At 42.4% G+C, this 20,267-nt stretch overlaps 4 protein-coding genes across 4 annotated transcripts; 3 read left to right on the top strand and 1 right to left on the bottom strand.

Annotated features, from left to right (window-relative positions):
• Window positions 1-941: 941 nt before the first annotated feature.
• On the top strand, window positions 942-3,862 carry MELLADRAFT_65889 (uncharacterized protein; the record flags this gene model as incomplete). Its single annotated transcript, XM_007413626.1, has 8 exons — window positions 942-1,556; window positions 1,599-1,710; window positions 1,739-2,013; window positions 2,102-2,281; window positions 2,381-2,542; window positions 2,626-2,733; window positions 2,865-2,996; window positions 3,083-3,862. 8 exons carry the CDS (start codon window positions 942-944, stop codon window positions 3,860-3,862), a joined length of 2,364 nt encoding a protein of 787 aa, XP_007413688.1.
• A 603-nt stretch (window positions 3,863-4,465) lies between these two features.
• Window positions 4,466-7,922, top strand: MELLADRAFT_44710 (uncharacterized protein; the record flags this gene model as incomplete). The annotated part of the gene is made up of 6 exons (XM_007413627.1): window positions 4,466-4,800; window positions 4,879-5,094; window positions 5,154-5,600; window positions 5,681-6,797; window positions 7,051-7,631; window positions 7,719-7,922. 6 exons carry the CDS (start codon window positions 4,555-4,557, stop codon window positions 7,773-7,775), a joined length of 2,664 nt encoding a protein of 887 aa, XP_007413689.1.
• A 1,351-nt stretch (window positions 7,923-9,273) lies between these two features.
• MELLADRAFT_109631 (uncharacterized protein) lies at window positions 9,274-10,375 on the top strand (the record flags this gene model as incomplete). Its single annotated transcript, XM_007413628.1, has 5 exons — window positions 9,274-9,547; window positions 9,636-9,751; window positions 9,824-9,896; window positions 9,953-10,168; window positions 10,224-10,375. 5 exons carry the CDS (start codon window positions 9,274-9,276, stop codon window positions 10,373-10,375), a joined length of 831 nt encoding a protein of 276 aa, XP_007413690.1.
• Window positions 10,376-12,242: 1,867 nt separating this feature from the next.
• Window positions 12,243-13,142, bottom strand: MELLADRAFT_109632 (uncharacterized protein; the record flags this gene model as incomplete). The annotated part of the gene is made up of 4 exons (XM_007413783.1): window positions 12,243-12,524; window positions 12,610-12,667; window positions 12,779-12,857; window positions 12,929-13,142. 4 exons carry the CDS (start codon window positions 13,140-13,142, stop codon window positions 12,243-12,245), a joined length of 633 nt encoding a protein of 210 aa, XP_007413845.1.
• Window positions 13,143-20,267: the final 7,125 nt, after the last annotated feature.

Raw genomic sequence — 20,267 nt, forward strand, 5'->3', positions numbered from 1 at the left:
AGAAGCCAGTATTTGTCAGCCCCTCTGCTCCTCTTCCATCTCCCAAAAACTAAAAATCTTGCTGTAAAGTCTTGCTACCGATATCTTTTTTTGGATTTTACGCCCAACACTCAATGCCCACAAGTCGAGAGTAGGGGACGAGGATCTAACATGACTTTGATGGGCTTGGAATTATCATAATAGATGGTAGCCCAGAAGTCAGACTGCACACTCCCCAAAGACAACAATAAAGTCAGTACAAAGTCCGACTTGATAAGATGGATGTGATAAAAGCTGAAGTCTGGAAGTCTCCTCAAGTTTGTTAAGCTAAGTCTTCACCGTTTGAAATAGCAAGGTGGAAATGCCCACAAGCCCCGAGGAACACGAAGATCATGGACTTGAGCATATAAGCCTCAAGGATCCACTGTAATGTAAACTACGAGCTACAAATGTCTCGAGTTCATCTAGCTTAACAAGTACTACCAATTCAATGTTTGGGACAGTTTGGGACCAACACATCAAAGTTTTCAGCAAAGAATTTGAATTTGGATACAAGCCAATCCATGGTATTTTTCCTTATCGATCACAACGACCCATGCGGTGTAGGATTAACAGCCAAGTTGCCGACATTGAGCTGACACTGCTGCTACGGAAAACTTTGGTTAAGCGTATTTTACTCTTTCCCTATGAGAGCAGCCAGGATTCCCTCAAGGCTCTATCGCTATCAGAAATCGTTCACCTTGGGTTCTGATGATCAGGTGACTTGACGCGACTCGGTTATGTGACAGATTGGTGACAGAGAGTGAGAAGTGAGTGACATCTGTCGAGTGATAGCCCGAACTCCAGCTTCCCAATCCCAATCCAACTGGCAGGCTGAGCTCACCGATCTCGATTCTCTATACAACTTCAACTTATCATCAAGTTCATCATCTCGATCTCATGAACTAAGCAAACAAACCAACATGGAGAATAGTAGTAACACCATCAATCAATCAGATCAATCTTCAATCTCAACTTCACTTTCAACTGCCTCCATCGATCCACTCGTACATCTCTCTAACACTCTCACGTACCATCAACATCATCTGATTCGACTTTATACCTCACTGGGTCATTCTGAACCAACACTCCTAGTGGCTGGAAAGATTACTGAACTTCATACTTGCATTCTCAAGACGATCGAGCTTCAAGCTAAGCAAGCCGAATCAGAAGTCGAAAAACTTACAAAATCTGTAGAAGACCTCTCCGATCATATTCAAACCCTTCGAGCCCGTCTGAATCACCATTCACATCATCATCTTGATCTCGAACCACTTGATGGAAAAGAAGCACTTGTGCCACGACTAGAAAGGCTACAAAACATTGAACGCGAGCTTCTCGACCTCAAATGCGAACGAGAGGTTCAAGCTGAAAATGTCATTCAAGTCCTCGAAGGATATATCCCAATCCTTGGACAAGACTACATCACCGCAATCATTTCTGGCCCCAATCCAGAATCTGGACGCTCTGGTACTGATCTTAGTCTGGAATACATTCAAAGACTCGAAAAACATTGCAAACAATGTGAACGCGAAGTGGTACGCGCCTTTCCCTTCGTCGCGTGCCTTACATTTGAACAGAAAGTCTATATCATAGATGACATTCATAAGGAAGACAACTCATTTCGATCAAACCACTTTGGAACTCTATTACCAGTCCACACGCTCAGAAACACTGGCACAGCACTTTCAGGTAATCTTTGATCTATGGGGCGATTTAGGAATCTCTCCTACTCTCTCGCCACTTTCATCCTCGAACGAAGATCATCAACAAGCTCAATTTGATGCTGAAGTACTCTTGCATCTCGGCTTCGAAGGCATCACTGTCACTGAAACTGGAGACATCGCCTCTCTTGGTCAACGGACACCGATACCAATGCAACCTACTTTGGAAAACCTGAATCGCGCTGAAGCACGAAGGTTATGGCTTGAAACCGAAAGTTCAAAACGTGGGGAAGAAATTCAACGTTGCTATGATGAACTTTGCCCGATTTGGGTTTGTGTTAGTTATGTTTCTCAACCAACTTTGACAGTGACCAGCATGTTACCAACCAAACTAAAATGATTCACTCCAATACACGAAGCTGGACGTACCTGAAGAAAATCAGGAAGACTTTGTGGAACAGTGGAGCGGACTCAGTCTCCAATGTGTAGAAGCATATCAATTAGAGCTGGCTCGAATGATCGAACTACGAAAGGAACACATGGTACAGTTTGTAGACCAGAAGCGTCAATTGATATTCCAATTATGGGATCAGATGTATGTAAGTGAGGAGGAACGCGCTGAAGTGGAGATCATGAGCTCAAGTTGAGTTTCTTCTTATACAGTTTGCAATCCGCTGAATCAGTGAAATGAACTTTAGTTGACTGTGTTTGGCGTTATAATAGGCTGCTTTTCTGAAGAGTTGTTAGCCGCCCATGATGCCAAGTATCAAGAGCTTCTTCAAGAATTGGAAGATCGCAAACCAGTACTAGATTTGTTTGATCGGTACACAACCTTGCTTCAAGAAGCACATGACCTACAAGTCAGCTCCTGCCGTTTTGATAATCTATCTTCTTTTAAAATGGGACCTACAAAGGCAAAAAACTAATACAAATTGTTTTGAAGTTGGCAGAAAAAGATCCAGATCGATTCGCCAAAGGTAAACGTCATGATCCTGGTAAGCTGCTTCGAGAGGAAAAGATTCGAAAAAGGGTGACAAAGGAGAAACCAAAGGTAAATGAAGTGCTTCTCATGCGAATCAGAAACCCCCTCATATCCGGCTTCTCCCTTCCCCCTGGTGATTCGTCTTGCTACATGTTTGAATCGAAACACTTACTCATAGTCTTGCTGGGAGTGTTGGTCAGTTAGAAGCGCAATTGAAGGAACTCATACCGCAGTGGGAAAACAGCCGTGGCCGTCCTTTTCTCATCAATGGAAGCCGATATCTTGATGATTTGGTGACCAGGCTGGAACAGGAGGCAGCCTCCAAAGATCAGGTGAGCAGTTGCGCTACTAAGATATACATGTAATCTCGCTTGAGCCACGGTGTCAATGATTCGATTCATTCATTCCATCATCTCAGCGAACCAAGACAGGTACCGCGCCTGTGAAGCGACAACAGACCGGAACCCAGTCTCGGAGTACATCACCTGTGAAGAAACGAACTAGGTCGGGGACGGTGTCGAAGCCACCTGTCAGTGGGGCAATGGTGGCGATGAGAGGGAGTGCAAATCCTTTTGGGTCTGCCACCCCTGGTTTCAACAATGGGATGCAATCCGCCAGTCGGATAGGCGCGCAGCCGACGGGTGGTTCAAATTATAACATGCGAAGTGGGACGCTACATCCTCAACGGACCGGTTCTTCAATGTCGAACTACAACCCTACGACCCCCACGCCGTTCTACCAGCATCATGGCACGTCAAACCGATCTCGCTCTATTGATCAACACCATGGTGTACCTTCATCTATCACTCGGTCAAGCTCGTTAGCATCATCTATGCGGCCTTCCAATCTTCCACCTCGAGCACCGTCTAGTCTTTCCAACTCAACACATCATTCCACCGCCCTTCCGCAGCCCTCTTCCCACGCTCCTACTATTCCTCGACCACAACTGGTCTCGACAATAAATCGACCTCCACTCCTTCAAAGGAGTACGAATACTAATCCTCCTTTACCTAAACCTGTACCTAAGCCGCCACAAATTCAAGTTAGTAAGAGGACTAGCTTTCGACCTAGACCGTCTAGCATTCTTTACCATCCACCTCCCCTTCCTACAAGTCGGGCGGTGAGTATCAGTGGATCGACGAATACCATTGATTCTGTACCAGTTCGAATGGATGAAGCGCAACCATTGATTGAGTGAAGTTTCAAAAGAGTGAAAGATTTTGTGTTTTCTTGAAAGTATTTGATTTTTTTGTTTGGTTTATAAAAATTAGAATGAAGAATTTGTATGGTATGAAGTTTTGTATAAGCAATTTTTTCAACAAGTTTTCAAAGTTTGTAATTTTTCTTTTTTCTGAAGGGTTTAAGGATCATTTTATCATCTTGATACCAATACCGATTGGTTTTTGTTTGGGTTTTCATGTCGTTTTGTTGATATTCTTTTTTGGGAGTCAGTTGCGAAGTGGATGGATGGATCATGTGGCATCAATCTACATTAAGAAATGAAGGATATACGTAGTGCCGAGTTTTGAAGAGCGCTCTGAGAAAATGATGTTGAGGAATTGATCTGCTGCCCTCAGAACTCCACCATGACTTGTAAGATCTGAAGGGCAAATCTTTCAAGTGTCTTCTGAGAGATTCCACTGCTTCACACAGTTCACACTGAAGTTGAAGTTGGTCTGCACAGTTTTAGTTACTTTTGTAGTGATTCTTGATCGAAAGTGTCATTGATCTTAATTTCTAGTCTACTTAGGGTTGGTGTTCACTGTTGACCATTCAAGTCATCTTGTTTTGCGGGGTTTCTTGATTACCTTCTTGACTTTTACTTCTTTACTTCTTCGTTTCCTTCTTCTTCGTAGCACTTATCTTACATTAACAAACTCAGCATTAAAGATGTCTCACAGAATCACTGCCTTGGGTGCTCAAATCAATTTAAAACGTTCAATCTCTACATCCACTTCAACTCTCAAAGGTTTCCGATCGGCCTTCAGCAAACCTCAAGTGAACAAGTTGGCTGTTTCTACAGATATCTTTAGACAACATGACCTTATGGTCAGGGCCTCTCAAACACCTGAGGGACAAGAGCTCGGTAAACGTTGGTTAGGAAGTTCAGCAGCTAGTCGGATCGATTCTGATCGTGTAGGTAGTCCTTCTCTTGCCACTATCAAAACATTCGCAAGCTTTATATCTGAAACTCCCCGAACTTCATCAAAATAGGAAACGATTGTTAGATTACTTTATTCGATTGCCTCTAAACATGAAGTGGAAAGATACCTTCGAATCTTCTCTACTGCTTCTACCTTTGCCGTCCTCAAAGTCGGTGGTGCGATCTTGTCGGATGATCTCGAATCTCTCTCTCTTAGTTTGAGTTTCCTCAACCGAGTTGGCTTGTACCCAGTCGTGTGTCATGGTATGGGTCCTCAGTTAAACAAAGTCAGTCTTTTATCTAATTTTTCATCAGCTATCGATAACTGACTTGACATCTTACATAGCTTTTGGAAGACGCTGGAGTAACTCCCGATTATATTGATGGAATTCGGATCACAGACGCCAAGACCCTCGAAATCGCTCGTCAAGTCTTTTTATCTGAGAACCTTAAACTTGTAGAGGCCTTAGAGAAGCTCGGTACTCGTGCTAGACCAATCACTAACGGAGTCTTCTTAGCAGATTATCTCGACCGGGAGAAGTATGGTTTTGTGGGTAAAATTACTAAAGTTAACAAAGAACCGATTGAAGCAAGTATTCGAGCTGGTGCTTTACCAATCCTGACAAGTTTGGCTGAAACTAAAGATGGTCAAATCTTGAATGTAAATGCCGATGTGGCAACTAGTGAACTTGCTAAAGTTCTTGAGCCATTAAAGGTCGTCTTCTTGAATGAAAAGGGTGGTCTATACCATGGTGTCACTCAGGAGAAGTTGGATGTGATCAATCTAGACGAGGTTAGTTTTTTTTTCTCCATATCATTCATAGTGTTGAGAATTGACATGATAACTGATGTACTGGCTTTTCGAATTGCTAGGAATATAATGATCTGATGAAACAAGAATGGGTCAAATATGGCACCAAACTGAAAATCCGAGAAATCAAAGAGCTTCTCGATCATCTCCCTCGCTCCACTTCTGTCGCCATCATCGCACCTGGGGATTTACAAAAAGAATTATTCACCGATTCCGGGGCTGGTACCCTCTTACGACGAGGCTACAAACTTTACAAGCACTCTGATATCAACTCGATTGGCAAAGACCGTCTGCGCAAGGTACTTCAGGAGCGAGACCCAGATGTTCAATCAGGCAAATTGAGTGTAGCAGAATTTTTCAGCGATTTGGCAAAACATCCTTACACTATCTACGGGGACGAGCCATTTGATGTAGTTGCGATCATCTCTCATCCTCCTGATAAGGTACCTGTCTTGACTAAGCTTTTGACCAATCGAAATGGAGTCTTGAATGCAGTTTTGGATAATGTTTGGGCTTCGATCCGAAAAGATTTCCGTAAATTGATCTGGACTACGAATGAAAGTGAAGATGAAAACAAAGGGTGGCATTTTGATAAGTCTGATGGTAGCTTTACTAGAGCTGGAAAAAGTTTACTTTACTACGGGATTCAAGATATCAATGAGATTGAGCAGGTGGTCAAGAGCTTGGTTGACGATGAACGTGTCCCACGGAATTATTTACCATTAACTCACATGAAACCCACTTCGACCCAGCATGCTAGTCCCAGTACCACCCGTCAATTCTCAACGATGGCGTACGGTCAGCGCCGAGGTTATGCGACTCAAGCTCAACGCAAAATTGGCTTGATCGGCGCCCGTGGTTACACAGGCTCTCAACTCGTATCGCTATTGGACTCGCATCCTAGTCTTTCACTCGCTCATGTCTCGTCGAGAGAATTGGCAGGCCAGAAGCTTGAAAACTACAACAAGTCAAACATCACATACGAGAACCTTAGTGCAAAAGACGTAGGAGAGATGGAGAAGCACGGCGAAGTGGATGCATGGATTATGGCGCTTCCCAATGGGATCTGCAAACCTTTTGTGGATGCGATTGATCAAGCTTCCCCAGAGAAGAAAAGTGTGGTAGTAGACTTAAGCGCCGATTATCGATTCGAGCAGGGCTGGACATATGGCTTACCGGGTGCGCCTTGAATCTAAATTTGTATTCGTCTATGTGCTGTGATCCCATCGTTTCATTCCCTGCTACCATTTCACTGCTCTTGATTTCAGAAATCGAATGTTTTCACTTCCTCACTCGTTCCGCACCTTGAATTTTCTTGAGTTTAGAGCTCTAATTCTACTGTCTCCTCCAAGTCAAATCCTTCCTTATACCTGCTATTGTACGAATCCATTCACAATCTTGCGTCGCTTGCTTTTTGTTTTTTGCCTGGTAGAATTGTACAATCGAGAAAAGATACAAGCGTCACGAAGGATTTCCAACCCAGGCTGTTATGCAACAAATGTTCAATTGCTCTTGGCACCTCTTCTGCCTTATATCTCGCATACCCCGACGGTATTTGGTGTCTCAGGTTATAGTGGTGCTGGAACCAAGAAAGGTAATGCGCCAAAGGTAACTCCTGAAGATCTTAAACATTGTGTCAAACCATACTCCCTCACCGGTCACATCCACGAACGAGAAGCAGGCTTTCAACTTAGTTCCTTAATGTCACCTGAATCCTTAGAAGTAGCATTTGTACCATCAGTGGCACCATGGTTCAGTGGTATCATTGCAACTGCATCAATCCCACTCAAGAAAACTATCACCTCTAATGAAGTTCATCAATTATTTGAAAAAAGATATTCAGGTGAGAAAATGTTAAAATGGAGAAGGAATGGGGTACCCGAAGTTTGGGAAATCGAAGGAAAACACGGTTGGATCGGAGGTGGAGTTCAAGTACATAGTTCTGGATCTCGTGTAGTAGTTGTGGGTGTTTTGGATAACTTATTGAAGGGAGCTGCAACTCAATGCTTACAGGTAAGCTTTCCTGGATTTCAAATCTGTTTCACTTATTTGGTTTTCTTTGTCTTAAGTTTATTGATTTGTTTTTTTACCTTTTATTAGAATCTTAATCTGGCCTTGGGTATTGATGAGTATGAAGGAATCCCATTAGATTTTTAAGTCTAGTTCAGAGTTTTAAACGTATTTCATTGATGAACAGCGGTGATTGCAGTAAGACTTTTCTTATATCGGGAGTCTACGGAATTCTGTATTGATATTATAGGGCAGAAACATGAAATTATTAGCCCAGAGCAGCTCTACAGAATCAAGATTAACTTGAGAGGCTGTTATTTGACCCAAGATTGTTTCTTGAAAACAATAGTATGTATTGAAGAGTTCTGGTTGGTTTCTTCTAACCTGCTTTTTGCGCCTTGCCATTTGATCTCTGCGTTTGAAGCTTTGAGATGCATGAGAATCTCTTGATAATATTCAACCCACTTTACACCTCACAAAAAGTTGTTGAAGCCTATTGACCAAATCATGTCTGTCATACCGCACCGTACCATATACCATATATACGATGATGATTTTCAAGCCTTCCTACTCTCAATGACATGAGTGGATGCTGGTTATGGAATAATACACTTTGTGGGGCACTAGTGGTGAAGCGTCACTGTGTGATCAATCCGTTCATCTCAGACAGCTAGTGTCTAGTGATCACATCAATTCCCCCCTATTTCGTGCTCTGCATATGTGGAGGTCACCGAAGCAATGCTATATCCTTGGAATCTGTTTCACGTTCGTCGCCGAGGTGAAAGAGGCGATGGTCTAGTCAACTGCTGTGTAAATGTGCGCAGAGAAGAAAATTCAAGGCTATTGATCATGTGTTCTATTGTTGGAGATGCGGAGAATTACAAGATCTTTGATGTGGGGCTTGCAAAGTGGACTGGTGAAAGGATGTAGCTCAGGTAGTTTCCAGTCTTAACATCACTTCAGAAACACACTGAAGCACTGGATTGTAGACTAAAATAGATGTGTATGACCGGTGACATCATTGGTCTATGACGACCGAAGAGGAATTGTTTCACAGAGAACGGATCAACTCTTCGATGAAGCAAGTTGGACTCAAGGTGCGCAGCTGATAAAAAGGTGTAACCACTTAAGATGGCCACCGTTGTCCCGTTCAACTAACTCCAAAATTGAATTCGCCAATGCCAACCTTCAAACATTTCATTTTAGCATTTGAGTCACCTCGCCTTTTGAGTTTCTAAAGAGAACCGCGTTTCTTCTTTTTCCCTTGCTGAAAAACTTATCAACAGCGCTCACGCTTTCTATAGTGGAAAGCTTCTACTCATTTCTTTACCTTTCAACACGTTGTGGCACTATTGACGACAAAATTAGTTTAGTGCAAAGTTTTTTTTTTGATTTCACAATTTCGTGGTCTTTGTACCTGCTGAAGTCGTCTACTTCAAGTTCAGAAAGAGCTGGCTCTCTACCCTGTTGATATATATAAACATTTACCATTTGCGAAAAACCCTTACATTTTCAAAGTCCAAGAATGCGGTATTCAAGTCGTGGATCACAATGTTGAGTTCCATACTTTAACTGAAGATTTTTCATCTCAAGCTAATCAAATCATCTCTCTTCTTTTCAGACGGCGGAAGCATTGCTTCAAGCTATGACTATCCCTGTAAGTATATTAGCTATTGTCTTTAACCTTCACGTGCAATCCTCTTTCATACTCAACGATGTCCATGAGATTTTAGATAGCGGAGGTGGTTATGACCTCGGTGGTGTTTGGCGCCCACACACTGGTCGAAGTGAAGTGGTGTTCAACAATTATCCCGACTACTATAGCGGTGCAGATATGGCATACTGTCAACCAGGATTCATGTCAGCTTATGACCCGATGTTGTTGGGCGATTATTATAATTGTCCAACTGACTATTATGGTGAGATTGTTTAACCTTTGTTCAATCAAGTATACCTTCAGAATCAAAAAAGTAGCTCATGGACGATGAAACGACTTGGTCTACGCAGGGTCGTATGAATCACTTGCCATGTATGAGGAACAATTACGCTTGATGAATATTAGTCAAGCGGAGCGCCTAGCTAGATGGAACAGCCGCCTTCAATTCGAAGAACTTTGTGAAGAGGTAAATCTATGTTTTTTCTAACCTCTAGGTGAAATCAAACTGACTGGGGAAACACATAATTTGTCTTCCCAGGAGCGCGCACTCCGTTATCAGATGATGGCGGAAGAAGAGCGCATCAGACTGGGTTTGATGGGCTCCTCTTACTGTACGTGATCATATCATTATGATGTTTTTCTCGAGCTAACATGTTCCTTCCTATAGGGGGGTCTCGCTATGGTGGATATGGCTATGGCGGTTTTCCCATATCAGGAACGATGTCATCTTGGGGCACCTCACGGCTACCTCTGAGCAGTGGCCTAGCGTCTCGCTATAGACCACGCTATGGCTCTGGGATGAGGGGTGTGGGTTACGGCTATGGAAGCGGAAGCCTTTGCGGAAGCACATATGGGCCTGCCTCAGGTGGGTATCCGCAAGATCGTCAGTACTTGGATGATATGTTGGCCTACTGAACCATCCCACTTTGCATCCACAGTCATTTCTGGTTACAGTGGCAGAGGTCGATTAGGACTCACCACAGGAAGCGTTGCCTCTAATATGTTCAATGCACAGATAGATGAGGCCAAGCGTCTAAGAAGACACGCACGCGAGTATGCGCGACAAACTCGGCGACAATTGGCATACTAGATCAATTCCACTTTGTGATGATGCCTGTCTCACCTATTGTACAGCCAACACCCAAATTGCACCGCAACATATTTCAGTTTCGGTGCGATTTCGGTGCGATTTAGATGTTTAAACGAAACGAAATGTGATTGCGGTCCTCCCGCACCGAAATAAGATGAGCAAAATCGTGATTTCGGTTCAACCGAACCGAAACCAGATTTGATGAACCGCAACTCGCAACGAACCGAAATATGCTGCGGTTGGTTGCGAGTTTGTTAAAGGTGAAGGCAAGGTGTTTCCCAGTCCACTACATGTGAAAAGAGAAGTGAGAGGAGGTTTTCACCTATCAGTAGTTCTCTTCCTTTTCGAACTGTTGTGCATTCTTTTCCTCATCTGAACTTTTTATTGACATCGTCCAAAAGTTGTTTCCTCACGTCCAGTTCCTTTTGTCCGTCTTGAACAGGTTCAAGTGTTCTCTTAAACCCACTCTCACAACTTTTCTTGAGCTTGCTCCAACTTTGAGCGTCTATAAAGTTTCACATTTCGCTGATGAGGTGTGTAATCAACATTTTTGGGTGACAGCATCATTTTTATAGCGTCATCATACCCTGTAAAGGGAAGAACGATCAGACAAGCTATCGTGCATGATCAGAAAAGCTATTGTTCGCTGCTGATAGTTATTGTCACGTCTCTTCCCTTACATTGTCCATCATTACCAGAAGATTACAGTCAAAGTGGCTCAAGAAGACTTGACTCTCACATGTTTTCTAGTTGTAGTTCTTTCAACAAATGTGATTTCTTCATTTTCTTTCTTCGTTCAGCTCAAAAAACTTGAATCACCTGATCTATTGAATATAGTATACTTCTTTGATTATCTCAAAGCTAAAACTTCAACTCCTAATATATGTGTCTCCTCCTCTCCAATCTTTGTATCCTATTTGTACCTGCAAAAACCGAAATAAATTGCGGTTTCGGTTCGATTTCGTTTCGAATTGCGGTTTATCTAACGCACCAAAACCCTTTGGGGACTTCAAGCGTTTCGGTTCAAACTGCGATTTCGCTTGATTGCGTTTCGGTACCTTCGCAACGAAATAAAATAACCCGATATTTCGGTGCGTTTCGTTTCGATTTGGGTGTTGGTACAGCTCTTCTTCCCTTGAGGTTGGAAATGGACTATCCTTTGTGTTTTGAATCTCATTGTATCTACCACATGTCTTTGAAATTATTTCATGATACTCCTCTAGTACTGCGGCACTAGTACTGATGGCACGGTGAATCACACTGGCTGTGTTTGACATGACATGTTGAGAAAGTTTATCAAGAGACACTTGAGCCGGGCTCAATACTTTTTGACTGAGTCGATCAGCGTCTGTGAGCCTGATTCTGAAAAGTCCGCTGTGCGAGGACCGATCAGCATATATCGGCATGAATGTGTCGAGATAATAGGATTGAAGCTGAACTTACCAAGTGCAAATTCAGCTATCAATCCCTGCAGCTCGATTTCAATTAAACAATGAACAAAGGGGGTCAGCGTTGGCCGAGTCAGTGTTCTTATAATATATATATATATAGCATGAAGGGCCTGGATAAAAGGTGTTCGTCAAATGACCTACTTCACTCCAACATATAACCCTTTTCTCCGGGGTTTCATCACGATCGAGCTTTTCCATGTCATCATCCGACTCATCGCCATCTTCAGCGGGTCTCGCTGGTAGTCGTTTGATTTCTTTTCCTCGACTAAAACGCAAAAGGACCCAGGGTGAAGGAGAGAGCTTTCGCGGGGAGACCAAACCCAGCTCGAGCTCATCGTCCAAAGTTTCTGATCCGTTCAAGTCCAAAATCACGAACTCGAGCCGCTCAGAAGAGTGACTAAACCGAGACCGATCAATCAGTAAGCGTAACGCAAAGCTTTGATGAGGGTGGTTATGCACCTCATCGAGACCTTGGCCATCAAAGCTTCCATATCCTTCCAGCCCGGCCCCCTCCTCGTCCGTTGATCCCATACAGGGAGCACAATCCAATGCTTTTCTTGATTGATCATTCGACTATAGCTAGCCTCGTTTGACTTCATCCGTTCCCGAAGCTTATTCTCATCCATTGCTAACATTTCACCGGGTGAAAGACCTTCTAGCGAATCTAAGGTTCGACCCATCACCTCCCGCGTAAATATCTGTTTCATCTCATGAGGTATCAGGTCAATGAATCTTCGGTAAGAATCTGCATTACGAAAATTAAGATAAAAGCGCGCGACTGACACTAGGCACCATTGTTCTAATCTTGGAACGCCCTCCATACTTTGGCTTCTCAATCAGCCTACGAAGCACTGCTCATATAACTCATGCAAACATCAGGATTTCTATATCTCTATGAAGCTCCAAAGGGAGAACGATCGCACAGATCCAAAAACCCAAGTAGATCACAAACCACCGCCAGCTTGCAACTCGGACGAGCTGAAAAGCAGACGAGAGCCAAAGGTGATCACACACCGTCTCACCTAGCGTTTCTATGAGCCAAATGAATCAAAGTCAACAGTTTTGAACACTCAGACTCGCGTAGACACACACGCACACATACCCTCACACACCTCATTCAGTTTCATACGTTGACGAATTACCCTCAGTCGGCCCATCACCATCAATGGCATCAGACTGAGTGGCACTGCTATTGCCAGTGCCTCGGTCCTTTCTACACGACACAAGAGAAAAATAGTGGGAGCTGTGCTTGCGATCGCATTGAGAACGTAGAAAGGCTGGAGCCATAGTCGTCTGAATTCATTGATACGTGCCATCTGACAAGGTGTTGTATTCTACTTTTTCATAAGGTCGATCTCAGTCCAGAAGCTGAAGACCCGACCAAATTGTCGCGTGTATAGCCCCGTAAGCCCCGTACGGGTCACCTACTCCAGCCCGCGGGGCACACCGTAAAGACTTGATTAAGCTTAGGGGCACGCAGTGTAGGGATATGTAGCTGACTTTCTTGACTCTTGATAGCGGAGGCCCGAAAGCCACCAATGGCACTTCAAGCAAGGAAACTTTTTGGAAGTTTGAGCCTCAATAAACTTTAATGTGATGTGAAGCAATCTATCAACTGCCGGTTCGCCTATTTGACCCTTTTTGCTTGCAGGCTGTGATCTTTATTGAATTTCGACGATTGCTAACATCCTATTTTCTCTACACCTACAGCCCTTTGCAGAATTGATGACTTTGGAAAAAAAGAAAACACTTGAGTTTTCAAAAAAAACCTGCAAGTTTTTTTCAAAAACTCATCGAGTTTTTCAAAAATTCATCGAGTTTTTCAAAAATTCATTGAGTTTTTCAAAAACTGAGCGAGCTCTTTCTCTTTTGGAATTACTGAGCCAGGTTTCCAAAAAAGACTCACTGACTTTTTGAAAAACTCAGCAGCTTTTTCACAAAACTTGGTTACTTTTCGAAAAAACTCGAGGTTTTTTATTTGAAAACTCGAGGTTTTTTTTTCTTCAAAGTCATCAATTATGCAAAGGGCTGTATCATGAGTTATTCTTTGTTTTGATACACCCAATCTGGTGCATGATAGTCACAACCTGTGTAGAAGTCGTTAACCTATGTCTAAGAACAATATACTATATAAAGAGCCTTTGTTTGCGTACTCACTGTTTTCTTTAGTCAAACATTATGTCTCTTTACCTTGACACCTTCCAACAGGTGATTGTTCTTTCATCACTCTTACGTGATCCATAGCCATCAGCGCTCTTCTATATCCCTAACATTGTGATTCCTACCAGGTGATTGTTCTTTCATCACTCTTACGTGATCCATAGCAATCAGTGCTCTTCTATATCACTAACATTGTGATTCCTACCAGTCACCCTTTCATTCCTATCTCTTTAGGTTATGAGCCCAGCCCATTCATCTTAACCAGATTCAGCGCTATTATTCTTCTATGAACGACAAAGTATCATCTACTTTGTCAACACCTGCAACACCCACCAATACAATCACCAACAAAAATCCCTCCCAAATTACCCAAGTAATGTCGAATCACAATTCCACCTCTGAAGCTTCACACATTGCTCCTCTTGAACATGATTGGCAATGATGGTCGCCTCTCATGCTTGCTCACTTCATGGAGGGCGACTTAGATGTGATTGTTGATGGCTCTGAAGCTGAACCAGCGGAAGATGCCTCAGCAGCAGTCAAGCTTGACTATCAGTGTTGTTGCAAGAAAGCTGCAGGGTTCATATACCGGAAGCTAAGTCCCGAGAACAGAGCTCTGGTCATTAACTCATCCAATATCAAAGATCCAAAAGCAATCTGGGACGCCCTTGTTAAACTTTACGCTTCTACTAAAGCACGTAACCGTGCTTGTATTCTCAGAAAATTTCTTAATCTTATATGTTCCAACAATTCTCTCTCTACTTTTCTTACTGAGTATCAAAAAATCACACACAAGATGACTGATGTTTCCTTCAAAATAGATGATGATATATTAGCCCATATGTTACTCTATAAACTTTCTCCTTGTTATCACTCCACTCGCGACTTACTCGCTCATACAGCCAAAACAGCCAATACTCTTCTTACTCTTAGTCAAGTCTTTGAACATCTTCAGCAGATATAGTCAAACCTCTGAAATCCGGTGGGCTTGGTGGATGCCTTTTGGACCGGATAGCAGAGGTTATCAGATTTTAGAGTCAAACTCCCTGCTAAAAACCAAGCTTGGTGGACCAAAATTTGACCGCATATCAGAGGTTATCAGATTTTCAAGGACCAGATTGCAGAGGTTTGACTGTAGTATTAGATTATCAACCCAGTTCTACATCACCTCCTGCTGCTCTAGGTGTGGAACGACGTGCTATCACCTATGAGTGTTGTTTAAATGGTTCTCATAATCCACTCACTCCTCACACTGCTGATGAATGTTATCAACTGCATCCTGAACTCAAGCCTGTTTGTAAGAATCAATGTACGTCTAATTGAGGAACAGCAAACAACACCATCAGTGGTACGGTTCTTGCTACCTACGTATTCAATGCCACACTCACTGGTAAACCTGTTCTTGATTCTGGTGCATTGCAATTGATGTTTAGCTCTCAATCTTGCTTTACTAGTTATTGACCTTGCAACACCATCATTCATGTTGCCAACGGAGAACAAATCCAAGCCATTGGAACCGGAACTGTGTCCGGAACTCATGATTGAAAATCAATTTCTTTCACGGACTGTCTCCATGTGCCTCAGCTTGCAACAAACCTGGTCAGCATGGTCGCCTTGGTTCAAAAGGGCTGCTCATTCAACTTTACTCCGGATTCTAGCTTCAGTGTGGTTGTTGATTCTGATGTGGTACTCACTGGGGACACCAAGAGTGGAGTTATGGAAGTCAACTTTGATTTGGGCAAGTCTCCTCAACTCTCACTCTCTGCATCCACTCAAATTTACCCAGCTACTCTTCACAGGCGCCTAGGCCATCCTGGACAAGTCCCCTTGGAGAAAGCTTGTCCTGGAGTTATCTTTCCTGACTCTTGTGAACCGTGTATTCTCTCTAAACAACACCACCTGCCCTTTAAAAGTCATCTTCCCAACACCTGTGATCGCTTATCTGTGTTACATAGTGATTTGAGTGGTGTAATTTCTCCTCCTTCTCTCGGCGGCGGTAGATACTATTTTAAATTCACAGATCAAAAATCCAATTATAAATTTGTTTACATTTTAAAATCCAAATGTCAGACTTTCTCTTATTCTGTTCAACCAAAGCACTCGTTGAAAATCAAACAAATCTTAAAATCAAAACTCTTGTCAACAAAAACAGAGGAGAGTATACATCCAAGCAATTCACTGAGTTTATCAATCATGAAGGCATCAAAATGGATTTCACTGCGCCCTACACACCTCAACAAAATCCTATCTCTGAGAGAGGTAATAATACTACCACGGAGAAAGCCAGAGCGTTGCTTAAACAAGCAAATCTGCCTCTGGTTTTTTGGGCTGAAGCTGTTGCTACCCCCGTCTATCTTGCAAACATCACCCCATTTGCTCGTGATAACTTCATCACTGCTCATGAAAACTGGTTTGGTAAACCACCTTCCTATTTTCATCTGCGCGTTTTTGGGTGTCTAGCTTATGTACACGTTGGTAAGGAACGTTGTACTAGCAAGTTCTCTGATGTGGCAAAGAAGGGAGTCCTTCTAGGTTATCAAGGCACCATGCATAACTATAGAATTTACCTGCTGGATGATCATCGAGTCATCTATAATCATGATGTTATCTTTAACAAAGAAATCTTTCCCTTCTCTGATCCTCTTGTTCTGAACGCTTCCAAATCCAAGTTCGGCAACAGCGATGATCACTTTCTAGAAGACATTCATCTTGATCAACCTACTGAAGAACTCACTTCACCTGAACCCTATCATCCTCTAACTGAAGATGAGGGCATGTCCATTCCCAAGTCTATCTCTTTTTCTGATCCCATCTCATCGCCTTCAGAACCGATTAACCCTGAAGAATCTCGGAATGATCAGCAAGTAGAAGAACCTCAGAATGATGATGTGCCTCCTGAAAGAGAACCACAGGTGGAAGAGCCAAGGATTGAAGAAACACCACAGATCGAACCTGAATCCAATGGTTGTCCCACCTACTCTTATGTTCCAGCGACTGCGACTGCTCCAAAAGCTATCTCCAGTTCCATTGATCTGTCCAATATCATCACTACTCGATGTTGACGTGCGAACCTAGCCAGTCTTCAATCTCTTGAGCCGCACACTTATTGTGAAGCCATGTCTAGACCTGATTCCAGCAAATGGCAAACTGCAATTCAGAAGGAACTTAATGCCTTGATTGACATGGGTGTGTTCACGGAAATGGAACTACCTGCCGGTGCTCATGCGCTGGGTACCATGTGGGCATTCTGACTGAATACGGATCAGGACAATGTCATCATCAAACATAAAGCTAGACTTTGTGCACAAGGCTTCTCCCAAATACCCGGCTTAGAATACAATGAAACATATGCCCCTACAGGCAGAGCTGCAAGTATGAGGTTGGTGCTAAGTGTGTGTGGCATCGAGGACATGGAGGTAAGACTTATGGATGCAGTGGGAGCGTTTCTCAATGGAATTCCGGAAGAATTCCTCTACATCAAGATCCCGCAAGGTTACACTCCTAAGCTCACCGGCAAGAATATCGTTTTACTACTCAACAGATCTCTGTACGGCCTTAAACAATCTCCACAATGTTGGTACATCATGGTTAAAACATTCTTTCAATCTATCAATTTCTCTCCATCCAAGTCCGATCCCTGTCTCTTTATCTCTAATGATCCCACTTGGCGCTGTTTTGTTCATGTCCACGTTGATGACATGCTCGTCATGGGTAAGAACACTGAACATTTCTTGAAATTAATTCAATCTTGTTTCAAAATGGAAGATATGGGAGACTGAACATTTCTTGAAATTAATTCAATCTTGTTTCAAAATGGAAGATATGGGAGACTGCACATTCTACTTGGGCATGCAACTCAAACGTGATCAACAAGCCCAAACCATCACTCTCACTCAGGACAAATATATCCTTAGCATGTTGGAGGAGTATGGTATGCAAGATTGCCATCCAGTAACTACTCCAATGATTCCCGGAACTTACACTACGCCAAATTGCAAATTTACTGTGGAGTTTAGAAAATTGAGTAGACATAGAAAATTATAGAGAAGCTGGCAAGGGTCAGAAAAATATGAAAAAATAATGGGAGGGCCCTTTGATGCATTCCGATTGTCTGGCATATTTTTTCATATTTTTAAAACCACAATGCATATAATACTACACAAAATATAATATCTTCTGGGCAGAAAATATAAAAACCAACGAACAGTGATATTGAGCAGTCTTGGAGAGAGAAAAAAATACACAAAAATATGTATATTGTTCCTATGGCTGAGACCTTGGATTTGAGTATTTTTTTGTATTTTTAGTGTGAGAATTGTTGATTGTACTAACAAAAAACCTCCAGGATTGTTAGATTGCAACCTGTAACAGACATTGGAGGGCATAATTTGAATTCAACAATCCCTTATATCTTTGTCAATTCTTGGTCAAACCACTTGATTTTTTGTTCATTGGAAAGCCAAACTCTGTGACTATATCTGTCATTGAGACAAAAAACCTGCATCTAATCCCAAAGAATATCTATGTGGCTATATAGGAAATTGTTTTGAAGACAAATAGGTTTTTTTGTAGCGGAGCTACAGATTTGACGCATTGGCATAACATTCAAATGCACTTAATGGCTTCCTAATCAGCTAACTACCAAGTGTTTTGACCCAGAATTGCAAAAGATATGAGGGATATAGAATTCCAGTGGCCAAATTCCAATCCGTGTTACAGGTTGTAATCTGAGAAACTTGGAGGTTTTTTGTTAGTACAATCAACAATCTGCACACTAAAAATACAAAAAATACTCAAATCCAAGGTCTCAGCCATAGGAACAATATGCATATTTTTGTGTATTTTTGTCTCTCTCCAAGACTACTCAATATCACTGTTTGTTGGTTTTTATATTTTCTGCCCAGAAGATATTATATTTTGTGTAGTATTATATGCATTGTGGTTTTAAAAATATGAAAAAATATGCCAGACAATCGGAATGCATCAAAGGGCCCTCCCAAGATTTTTTCATATTTTTCTGACCCTTGCCAGCTTCTCTATAATTTTCTATGTCTGCTCAATTTTCTAAACTCCACGGTAAATTTTCAATTTGGTGCAGTGTTATCTGTCTTCAGCTTCGGACAAAGATCATCAGCAATTCCTGGCAACTGGCATGAACTACAACAGAGCAGTGGGTTCGCTCAATTATCTCGTCATGTGCACTCGTCTGGATTTAGCCTTCACTGCAAGTCAACTAGCTCAACACTTAAAGAAACCGGGACTTGAACACTGGGCGGCTTTTAAAAGAACATTACGTTATCTTCAAGGTACATATCAGGATGGATTGGTATTGGGAGGGGGATCAAGTGTGTTACAAGTCTATGCCAACTCAGATTATGTGGGATGTCCAACAACTAGAAGCTCCACTTCAGGTTATATTTCAAAATTAGGTAATGGTTGTGTTAGTTGGCGGTCTTGAAAGCAACCATCAGTGTCAACTTCTTCAACTGAGGCCGAGTATCGGGCCGCGTATGAGGCTGCTCAAGAAACGGTCTTCTTACAACAAATCTTGGATGATCTTGGCTGTCCTCAAATTGGAGGAACAAAGTTTTTATGCGATAATCAAAGCTCACTTGCACTTCAAAAGAATCCGCTCTTCAAACACAGATCAAAACACTTTCAAGTACATCTTCACGGGATCAGGGAACAAGTAGAAGCAAGCATCATTATTCTGACTTACATTCACACAAAAGAAATGCTTGCTGACATATGCACCAAAGCATTACCTCGACCACAACATTAATACCTTACAAAAACAATCCGATCATAGGATGTTCACATTGAGGGGGGGTATTGAATTTCAACCATTGCTAACATCCTATTTTCTCTACTTAACAACCATGTCCGCATTTGTCCTAGCTTTCAACTCATCTCTCTCTTCTCCTATCATGAGTTATTCTTTGTTTCAATACGCCCAATGTGGTGCATGATAGTCCCAACCTGTGTAGAAGTTGTTAACCTATGTCTAAGAACAATATACTATATAAAGAGCCTTTGTTTGCGTACTCACTGTTTTCTTTACTCAAACATTACGTCTCTTTACCTTCACACCTTCCAACAGGTGATTGTTCTTTCATCACTCTTACGTGATCCATAGCCATCAGCGCTCTTCTATATCACTAACATCGTGATTCCTACCAGTAACTCTTTCATTCTTATCTCTTTAATCTTGAATCAATTAGGGGATACAAAGTAGAATCCGGGCACGTGCCCGGCTTGGTGCCCAGATTTTTTTTGGCAGT

The sequence above is a fragment of the Melampsora larici-populina genome (assembly GCF_000204055.1).
Source record: "Melampsora larici-populina 98AG31 unplaced genomic scaffold MELLAscaffold_38, whole genome shotgun sequence".
Taxonomy (NCBI): Eukaryota; Fungi; Basidiomycota; class Pucciniomycetes; order Pucciniales; family Melampsoraceae; genus Melampsora; species Melampsora laricis-populina.